Source organism: Diadema antillarum, unplaced genomic scaffold (assembly GCF_040938485.1).
Source record: "Diadema antillarum isolate AM-2024a unplaced genomic scaffold, OU_Dant_1.0 seq00001495_RagTag, whole genome shotgun sequence".
NCBI lineage: Eukaryota > Metazoa > Echinodermata > Echinoidea > Diadematoida > Diadematidae > Diadema > Diadema antillarum.
This window is the reverse complement of record NW_027272232.1, coordinates 611588-622500: the sequence shown is the minus strand read 5'-3', so window position 1 is coordinate 622500 and position 10913 is coordinate 611588. Positions and strand designations below refer to the sequence as shown.

The 10913-nt window shown below is 37.7% G+C and overlaps 1 protein-coding gene across 1 annotated transcript; it reads right to left on the bottom strand.

Annotated features, from left to right (window-relative positions):
- Window positions 1-3226: 3226 nt before the first annotated feature.
- LOC139710052 (lactadherin-like) lies at window positions 3227-10086 on the bottom strand. Its single transcript, XM_071621999.1, has 7 exons — window positions 10005-10086; window positions 8224-8352; window positions 7416-7624; window positions 6547-6685; window positions 5400-5522; window positions 4293-4486; window positions 3227-3376 (listed from the first exon to the last, which is right to left on the bottom strand). The coding sequence occupies exons 1-7, from the start codon at window positions 10084-10086 to the stop codon at window positions 3227-3229; spliced, it is 1026 nt and encodes a 341-aa protein (XP_071478100.1).
- Window positions 10087-10913: the final 827 nt, after the last annotated feature.

The following is a 10913-nucleotide window of genomic DNA, read 5'->3' as shown; positions in this document are numbered from 1 at the left end:
GAAAGACCTTGTCATTTACAGGCTAAGTAACAGACACAGTAAGTTGTGTTCACTTTGATTGTATAATGTCATTTTGTACGATTCCTTCTCGACAAGTCTTTTTACCTCTAATTGCAGTATTTTCTTATCAAAGCACACTACAGGTATATATTTTTGTACTATGAGATTATCTGGCTTGAAGAATAGTTATATTTCAATATCAAACAATTTCATGACGCAATTACTTGTTATTATTCTGCTAGATATGACGAATTTTTGTATATAGAATAGATAGACTCATTGTATTCCCGACCACTGTGAATTTCGTTGCTGTAATGTTTCACGTGTTTCTTAATTTGACACAATCTATGACGCTGAAAATCATATATTGATATGCAGTGAAGACGTTTATTTCCCACGAAAAAAAAAAAAATGAAATATGAAGCAAAGACAGAAAACAATGTAATCCAATCATCAAAGAGATTATAAGTAATAACACAATTTTTTGTTAATGTTTTCGTATCGTAAACTTCCCGCGCTTTCGGAACTTAGTATGGGCACAGTCATTTTCCTTTGCAAATATTGGCATAAGCGTTTGAATTTCCTGTTAGGCGCTACTAGGAATAGGGCAATAACAAATATTGACAGTAATTGAATGCTATACTCTTGTACATAGCCAAGATAATGATATACTTACTTCGTGATAGAGGAGAGAAAAAAAAAATTGGGAACATTTTCCAAAAGAGTTATGATTATATAGACAGGCCTACTCAAAAGTCAAAGAAGCTCAAACTGAAGTTTAAATCTTGTGAGCAATTCATTTTTAAAACGAGGAAGGGGCTCGATGACGCAGTAAATTTGACATGCTACAGACGAGTCAACTTTCTTTCTTCCCAGGTAATTATGTGCCTATGTAAATATCCATGAGCTGCGATATCCTCCAATTATAGAACATGATGGACATGTAAAGTATTGTACTTTTTGTTCAATAAAGTGGTTGAAGCCTCGACAAAAGTGATTATCATTTGACAGCCCGTAAAACAAACATATTCGAATCGATAAAACACGCATGCATATTTGAACATACGATTTCTTCATTTGCTTAGTAATCAATTACGCTTTTTGTAAGCTAAATGTTCACATCTGACGAGTTGAAATTTTGAAAGGCGCGTTTATGAAGAATCTCTTGGAATTAAGTATCAAACAACATATCATGTACAGCAAATTCTTTGGAATAAATAGGCATGCACTTATACCATGTTTTGCAGGAGCTAGTTGTTTCTCCGCGTAGCTGCTTACGTATGCAACCCAGTCTGTTGATGCTGCAGCGATATTTACCTTCATTGCCTATCACAATGAAAGCCCGTTCAAGTTTTGTAATTTCCCAAAGATATGAAATGGTAATGTTTTGGGTTAATCGAATTTAGAGTCACCACATTGACTTTAATGCTTGCTTGTTTGGTTGTATTTCTGGGTTTTTTTTTCAAATCCCTCACAAGACAGGAATACACACATACATTTTGTGCATAACGTGTTAGTCGATGCAAATGCTTAACATTATCATAACTATTAAAAAGTATTTCCAGAGAAAATCGTAAAGATAACATTAATAATCCGGCTAAATAACACCTCATTCAAAATATTATTATGTCATTACAATAAGCAAGATTTAGACGAAAAAAAAAAAAGAAAAAGAAAGATATAAGGTAATAGATTTCGGAATTATGTACTTGCAGTAATTGTAGAAAAGAAAAGCAGGAGACCGCGATGATAAAGCAGCTGCTTGACTTGGATTTAGGCCTTGGGGTACAATTTGAAATCAAGTTAGACTTAAATTAATATGAGGGACGTGTTTACGAAATAAAATTGTATAATCAACTTCAAAATATCGCTACAATTGGTTTATTAAGAGATGAGAATATAAGTAAAGAAAAAAATTGGTTTTAATTTGTGTCGGAAGTTCGAATGTGAATAAACAAATTATTATTGTTTGACTGTGCTGAGGTGAGTGCTGTGCTGTGCTGTGCAGGGTGTGTATAACAGTTAATGATTCAGGTCGTGTTTCCGCACATACAGCATTGTACATTCGAAACTGGACAAGAAATACACCCTGAAAAGATACACCATAACCGTGTAGACCTACAAGCGTCAAAGTGCAAGTTCTATCGGGAAAATAGAGTTTTGGAAAATGTGCTTTTGCGTCCTTATATTACGCGCTTTGTATTCCAAAATCACCAACATATTTTATTGTGATAGGTCTGCATCCGAGTTAACACTGATACCGACCCAAATATTGAGTATTGTTTTTAGGCGGTATAATTTTCGATAGTATACAGGTATATGTGCACCCATCACCGTTATTCTATAATATTCAAGCAAAATATCCCAAACACAAGGACAAGATTATGTAGTATGAATACCTCTTAATCTCTACGTAATTAGTATTCTCCATATGACATAAGCATGGATGAAAGTGAACGGGTGTTCCAAAGATGAATATAAAGACGTGTTCAATATGAGTACATCAGTTCCGTAGTCCATTGGATAGTTCCGTCAGATATGTAACCTCGTCAATTCCGGTGATATGCAAGGCAGCTTCATTTTAGATGTCATAGTGGTAGGAAATGAGAAAGAGAAGACGTATAAACTATTGCGAGACTCGGTTGAGACTTATCAAAAACAAACAAAACAAAACAAAAGAAATCACCGAATATTTATTTCCAGATTTTGAAAATGATTATTATGATCGACTGTAAATGCTTGATAAAATATAGCAAAGTTACAGTACTCTCTGTCTCTGAAGTTTGATCGTTTCGTCATCATTTCAGGGAAATTAGTAGTCAATAAATTATTCATAATCACAATATGATATTACAATACTCCTATTTGAAGCGCATCCACATCTCATGTATAAAATACGTAAACGAGGCAAATCAGCCCTACCTAGACGTGCATTTACCGGTTACTGTATACCGGAGTCCTTTAATCGACATTTCGTGATAAAAGGGGGCTGGAGAACATAACACATTGCACGACGACTTGCTCTTTTTTATGCATCTAATGGCTAATATCCTAGATGTGAACACTATAAGGAATATTGATATTATTATCATCACTAGTTACGGGTACCACATTTATCATCCTCTTTCACATGGGCATCTATTATTGTGTATATCAGGGAGGTGGAACACCTCCCTGGTGTATATCATGGACAAGCACAATCCCTGTGTAATGACACTGACCACTCTTAGCGATGTAGAGCAGCCCCGAGCAGCTCAAATCGCAGGCTGCAGCCACTGCGCCAAAGGTTTGGAAGAATGCGGACGTAGCGGGCGACTACAGAGGTAGGAAGAAGGTTGGTGACTTCCGTATTTGCGTCAGTGTTTCCCGTGAATAGCTGTCAAAATTTATTTAATATGAGGCGAATTTCACTTCATTATTTATTTTTTTTTCGATGTTGATTAGTATGGCGCAGAACGACTATAATTCACATAACAATGTCACTGAGATTCCAAAGAGTGATCATGGAATTACAAATCATTGGACTATTGGAACGTTGCACGATGGGGGGGGGGGGATGTCTTAGCTGAAATTCAATGAAGTTTAAACATTGTCAGCTGACATTTCGATTAATCGCAGCTGATTTCTGGCATTGAATCCTTCTTACCATTACTAATGGACACTATGGGCTGAAGTTGTGGCTCTTTAGGAATTATAATTTTCACGAAACTTACATTGATCCCTCATCTGTCCACTCTTGTCATGCTTGTGGCCATGCTTCTAACTGCTGTCTACACTGTTCACTTACCAATAATTGCTAAATCTGAAGTAATGGCAGAAAAATTTTTTTTTTTTTCAAAAGAGTGTTCTGATCTTTTCACTTTCAAACTTTTTTCACCACTTCCCTGTCATGGAAATGCCTATCTTCCGTTTACACTTTCTAGGAAATTGCAGTACTAATAAATATCCGTAGATTAATTTAAAATGCAAAACATCATATCAGTAAAGGTTTAGTGGCGCTTGACCTTTGAAACTGACATGACTGAGGGGTTTTCGCCACCAATGTGATCTGTGCATTTGTACTTATGAAATATATCTGGGTCAGATGCAGAAAAAAAGAGGGAAATAATCTATTCAGCGGGTGTGTCTGCCTCTTTCCCTGAATAACAAAATTGCAATATTAACATACGAGATCTGTGGCGGACGGACCGACATACGGGCAATACAAATCATGATATAATAGTGTCAGCTGTACCTTTCGGGACGAAGGCATTATCAGTCACGTATAAAAGAATGAAAATATTGCTACAAACCTTGGAATAACCATTCATCCCAACAACGTCTTCAAAACTCGATGCGCCGTCTCTCTTGTACTGGATGCGGAATCTCACCACCCACTCTTCGTCGTCACCTCCACCCTGGGTGATAACTCCCTCAATTAGATAGTCGGTTCCAAGGTCTGCCTGTACCCATGGGGACTTATCTCTATACCCTGGGGTCCAAGCACCTTGTACGAAACGAAGGATGTTGGGGATCCTTATTAATATCTCAGCCGAAATGTTACTTGGAACACTTCGAGTATGTGATTCATTATAATCAATTTATTGCCACAATATACCTCAACTGCGCTTACGTGTACAGGGATACGGGATAAGGGGGGTAAAAAAGATGAAGTATGAGCTAGCTTGATTTCACTTTAAATAAACGCAAGTTTAAATGGTTATTACGTATATGTTGCTTTTATTATTATTTTCATTCTTTATTAGGAACAATGTTGGATTTCTTTTTTTCGTTTCCTTCTTTTTTTTTTAAATGTAAAACACTGGTTGAATGTAATTGACGTATGACATGAACCTAACTTACCTGTAAAGTTATCAGTGCCCTTGAATCGAATATTCCTTACTGCGAGAATTGTATGGGTTATTTCTATCTTGTTTTGTCAAGAACATAAAAAATGGAAATCGAGCGTATGAGTTGCCCTCTTTTAGTCTTTCCTCTCTTTTTTTTACGAGGCCTGTTTGAATATGATAATTCCATTTAATCAAATTCAAACTTTATTTCATTTTTGCGATAGAAAACATCTACATTTTTATTTCATGTAATGGAAACAGAGAATAAGGTATTAAAACAGAACATTGTAGAATGAAAAGACTACGCAATAATTGATGAAACTTAATATGCATTAATATAAATCTATTACAGATGTATCCGTCAACAACGTCATCGGATGACAAGGCTCGTGTCGACTATGTTGCTGGTATACGGGATTTGTACAATGTTATTCACTTAACTCTGAAAATTTATTACACTTTATTAAAGTCAACTTGTGACAGAACAAAACAAAAGAATGTTCGACTGCTCTTAGCGGGTAGGGTGGAGAGGGGGTGGAGGAGAGAATGGTGTAGGCGTAGTTCACTTACCGGCTGGCTGATTCAGTCGGGCAAGGGTCGCGCAGTCTTTGTAATAACATGAACTGGCGGACAAGCGGTCATCAGGAATACGTCCGTCTTCCATTCCCAATTTTTGGGGAGTACCCGCGTTTACTGCAGCAACATTCATAAAATAGGAAACACATCTATAACGACCTTCAAATAATAAGCGCAGCTAACATTAAGTAAATCGTGTTTTTTTTTCAGATTCGGATACAAATTTGCGATATTTGGTTATGTAAAGTAGATCTGTCCCGGTTGGATAGTGTGTTTAAAAGCATTTGGCTTGGGATTCAGCGCATGCGACTGTCGAAGTAAAGGAAGTGTGCGGGGATCTGTCTTCTGTCGGTAATGAAGGTGCGTAGCCATGGTGGTATTTTGTTTTATTTGTGTTTGGTTATAGGACCCGTGTGTGTGTGTACGTGTGTGTGTGTGCATGTGTGTGTGTGTGTTTGAGTGTGAAGCACATAGCGTTGCTGGCATTGATGTGATTCCCTCAGAGTGTGAGCATTGCGATTTGGCATATTATCTGGCCACTGTTGGTGTGTCAATGTGTGCATGAGCTTTGTCATTAATGTGTCATTGTTGAAGAATGTGCCGCCGTGATGGCAGCATTTTCTGTCATTATGTTTTTCCCCCTCTTTTGGTGGAAACCTTACAAATTGCCAGATGATTTGGGTGACTCCACCAAATGTTTAAGCAGTGGATTCGAAGTTTTGTGCTCGGAATTGGTATAGATGGGGGGGGGGGTATATTGACGTGCAAAGCATATTACTTTTGTGTATGTGTATGTGTGTTTGTGTGTGTGTGTGTGTGTGTGTGTGTGTATTTGAGTGAAATAAACATTTCTTTTTTGGCCATAAATGCATTACCAGTATATATTACAGTTAGTTTCGACACTAATTTCCTTGGTAACTAAAGTCTTTTAATTTGAAGTTTTGGTGGTCCGAAATAAAAGGGAATATAAAATTTCGTTATGCAGTCCAGCTGCCCGACCGGTTAACGAATGATATCTTATTTCACAACTTCACAATTTCACAACCAGGCAATGTCGAGCAATATGCCGGGCAATATCAGGGTTAATTTCGAGCCCTGATTATGTACGTTACAACATTCAACTCTTTGTGAGATAGCATACCGTCTCCAATCAAGTCAAATCGCATGGAACTGGAAAGACCTTGCCATTCCAGTGGCGAAATTCGCACGATGCATGCCAACACGGGCTTAGGGAACACGTTGGTTACCTTCGTGTTCGAGTCCGTGTTCCCCTTGAATATCTGCAAGGATTACACAAGACTAGTTATGCAATGCGCGAATGAATAAACATTGAAATACACAGAATACATGAATAAATGAATAAACATTAAACTACACACAAATACGTGCAACCGCGGACACAAACACACACACTCACACACATAATATCATATTACCCTGCATTACAAAAACCAACAAAAAGACATGGATATCCAGATAAGGTTTAAAAAAGATGTATTAATCAATACAATTAAATGGACTTCCCTAACCTATTTAGATAACGAAAGAAAGCACCGTCTCTTGAAAAGTGTTTACTGAGAAGTGAGGCGCTAAAGTTTAAGGTCTATCAAAGTGTTCAATGTTACTAATAATTGTACAACTCCAAAGAAAACACAACAAAAAATAATCAAATGAAGCTGTAACTGTACATACTTTATTTGCACTACTTCCAAAACGGTAAGGTCCATTTAGAAATAGAATTTAAAGTCAAGCATGTATAAAAGATTTTTAAGAAATGAAAAGGGGCTTACAAAAAAAAAGTTAATAATATTTACAAAAACATCATTCTAGAGAAACTGTCAAGAAAAGCAACACACAATTGCCCATTTGTTTTCTGATTCTAAACTTGAGATAATGAAGAAGATGAATTGCTCTTTCAGAAAATGTAACAAACTTAACAGTGACCAGGTTGATCCATTTCACCCACTTTGAGGCCTAAGAAAGATAATAAAATATGATCCAAAGCTATACCGTTGGAGAAGCAGCGTCATCATTAACGTCCACGAGGGCGCCCTCACACGCTGGTGAGTACTCAACGCTGAATGCTGTCACCCACTCGTTACCGTCAGACCTGCCTTGTGTGATAACGCCTGAGACGAGATTCGTTTTTCCAAAGTTTACTTGTATCCATGGTGACCAATCTCTCTTCTCCGCCAACCACGCTCCTGGACCCTCTTTTCCTTTAATGAATAAACGTTGTGTAGCAAAAAAAAAAAAGACACAAATGGGGGAAAACTGCTTATCCAATAGTGACTATACAGCCAATGGAGTAAAATGAGGGTTCCTGAGCTTACGATCCCAGCAGAATCTTCGTCAGAGGCAAAATGACAAACAGGGAGGGAAAGCAATTTCATACAAGGACATCACACAACAAGAACAGTCAGGGACAGGTGGCTGGGTACACAGAGCAAAGAAAACAAAAGGAGAGGGTAGAAGTCATGGGCAAGGAGCCCAACAGGTAAAGGGAGGTGGATTAGGGCAGGAGGGTAGACAGACAAAGGGCAGAGGAGGGTCAGTAATGATCCTGTGGACCATTGGGGCAACCATTGAGGGAAAGGATGAATAGGGAGGCAACATCAAACAATTATTACATATTCAACATTAAAGATGGAAGAGGCAACATTAAACATCATTACATATAGTTTCATAGTTTGGTTCTATTCTGATTGCCATTTTGGCCTTTCAACCAAATCGATGCTATGTATGCTATGCATCTTAATTTGATATTACATTGCGACTGTGAATAATTAAATGGATGGTGTCAACACTTCCTCCATACCAGCATCCTGGTCCAACCTGGCCCGGTCTGCACAGTTAGGCATCTCGAATCTACAGGAACTGGTAGACAGCTGGTCTGTTTTGATTGAGCCATCGGCCATGCCCATTTGCGCAGGGAAGATCGTCTCGGCTATGCCAATAATTATGACAGAAATGGAAGACAATCAAGTTGCTAAAAAATGTATAGTAGTGTATACAAATTTCACTTTCCGGAATAGTGTAAACTCAGAAAAGAGGCTCTGAAGTACCGCAGGGTCTATTCAAGTGCCTAATCTTTATACCAAGTCGTGTTAGCTCTGCGATGAATTGGGGAAAAACAGAGTGTAAACCACCAGGGCAACAACAATGAACGAATTATCAAATTAAGCTGAAATCCAGCATGCTTTATCAAAACATTCTGTTCATGATTAATGCCAACATTTAAAGCAGTAGCATCATTTTTGCAAAAGTTATTAGAGTTGAAAGTGAAGAGTGTGCACAGGGTTTTTGAAAAGGGGACTGTAACAGTTCATAAAAAGGGGGACTGTATAATCATAAGACACACCTAATCACACTATGCTACAAAAAGCGTTCGGAAAAAAAAAATGTCCACAATGTACTGTTTGTTTTATGACCCCAAACTGTAGCATAATGTAGAAGAGGACTTGCGCTTTCAGGAAATATGAAAACCTCAAGATTGGCTATTATAGGATGACACATTTCACCTATTTTACAGTACTCATACAAAATCAATGCGTGCGACTTTTTGTTTAGTTGTTTTGTGATGCACGGTCCCTTTGTTGTCTCCCCTTGGAAGTGGCGTTTTATTACTTTTTTAAGTTTTTATAACCAACTCTTTATAGTGTACAGTGGAATATCGTTAAAACGAAGTCCTCGGAAACGGCGGCTGTCTTTCGTTGTACCGAAATTTCGTTATACCAAACAAATGGAAAAAAAAAACAGAGCGGATAATATTGCGGCTTGAATGTTTACTTCGTTGTAACCGGAATTTCTTCATAACCGTGTTTGTTTTAACAGGGGTGCCCTGTACAAAACAAATTTCATTGTGATTTAGTTCCTCTCAATTCAATATCATCCCATTCCACTGGCGCAAAAAAAAAAAAAAAAAAAAAAAAAATTGCAAGAACAGTTCTACCAATCAGCGAATACCACACAACCCTAAATTAGCAGTAATAAAGATAATAAAATGAAGCCGATTCCGTAGAATCCAACAAAAAGATTGATGAAAACTAGGCATGAAATGAAGTCATGGACTACAAGGTTTAGCGTAAAGGCCTACATTATTAGACAAAAAGGTAGTTGGTAGTAGGTGTCATGATTTGGATTCGTCGTTGAAAGCTCCTTTCAAGCAGAAATCGATTTTTCAACCTCAATTATTTAGATTTTTTGCCTTGTTCGAACTTTGAACTGAAAAGTGAGATTTAGGTCGCGATCAAAGTTTCATTCTTGCTACTGTCGTGTCGGAATGCGTCCAATGTTACATTGCAGTAGGCCCCTATAATGTTGTGAACGTTGTTATATACTTTGTCAATCTCAGACCAGTAAAATCCCCTCCTCATTGTTATGGATATTCTGTGATATCAGGAGTTGGGAAACGCACACGCACACACACACACACACACGCGCGCGCGCGCGCGCGCGCAAACACACACACAAGATTTGAGTAAATCTTTAAACTTTGGGACTAGGTAAAAATGTAATAATGAGGGTCAATAGTGTTGTGTGGGTTTTTTGTGACAAAATGTTCTATACAATGTGAGCACACTGTATCGAAATACTTACATGAACCAAAAGTCAGCAGTTCCAAGAGTTGGTCTTCCAAGTCGCGCAGATATTCCTTGTCAGACTCCTCAGATGGGAACATGTGGACTGAAGAAATTTAAATGCATTAATTAAACACCGTCTGAATTTCAATTAGTACATGCTAATTGTGAATCGTTGATTTGATTAGATTCACATCATCTACATACAGAATGTGATGAGGGGTATCTATTCCTATGATTAAGGCATGGATTCCACCTAATTTCCTACCTAAAAATAACGTATGTTTAGTCATATTATCGGTTGATTTCGGTTAAATCTATTTCTATTGTGAGAGATGTAAATAATTTTGCTTTACTGAAGTTCCGTCTCTACTTTTCAGGATACGCTACAAGGAAGACAGCTTTAAGAGATATGATGCAGCACCGCGTAATTAAATTCAATCTAGACATTTCTTATTTAGCACAGTTTAATTTCCGCCAAACTTACATCTGACATCCTTTTTTTTTATATTAATCACAACTGGTATTATGTTGCCCTGACAATTTGACAATGAAAAGGTAGAACGAGGGAACCTATATACATCATACCACTACAAATTACCATATGCTAGGACCGTATGTATGGTTGACCTTGGAAATATAAGGAATCGTTGTGCAGATAGCAAGATGGCACGAAAAAGACAATAGAAAATGGTTATTAATATAAGATATGTGTTTGCTCCTTGGAGGGGGAGTCTTTATACTTCCCGCCCACCTCAACCTTGCCATCCGTTGTGGTTTAGAGCGCAATCTTCAATTCCCGTTGTCATAATTTTAATAGGGAGTTTTCGCTACACGACGGGAAGACCGAGAATACGCGTAAGCAATCAACTGTGACAGTCCCCATGCTCGAAGTAGTCTCGCTTTCCTATACAGGACGGGAGCGTAT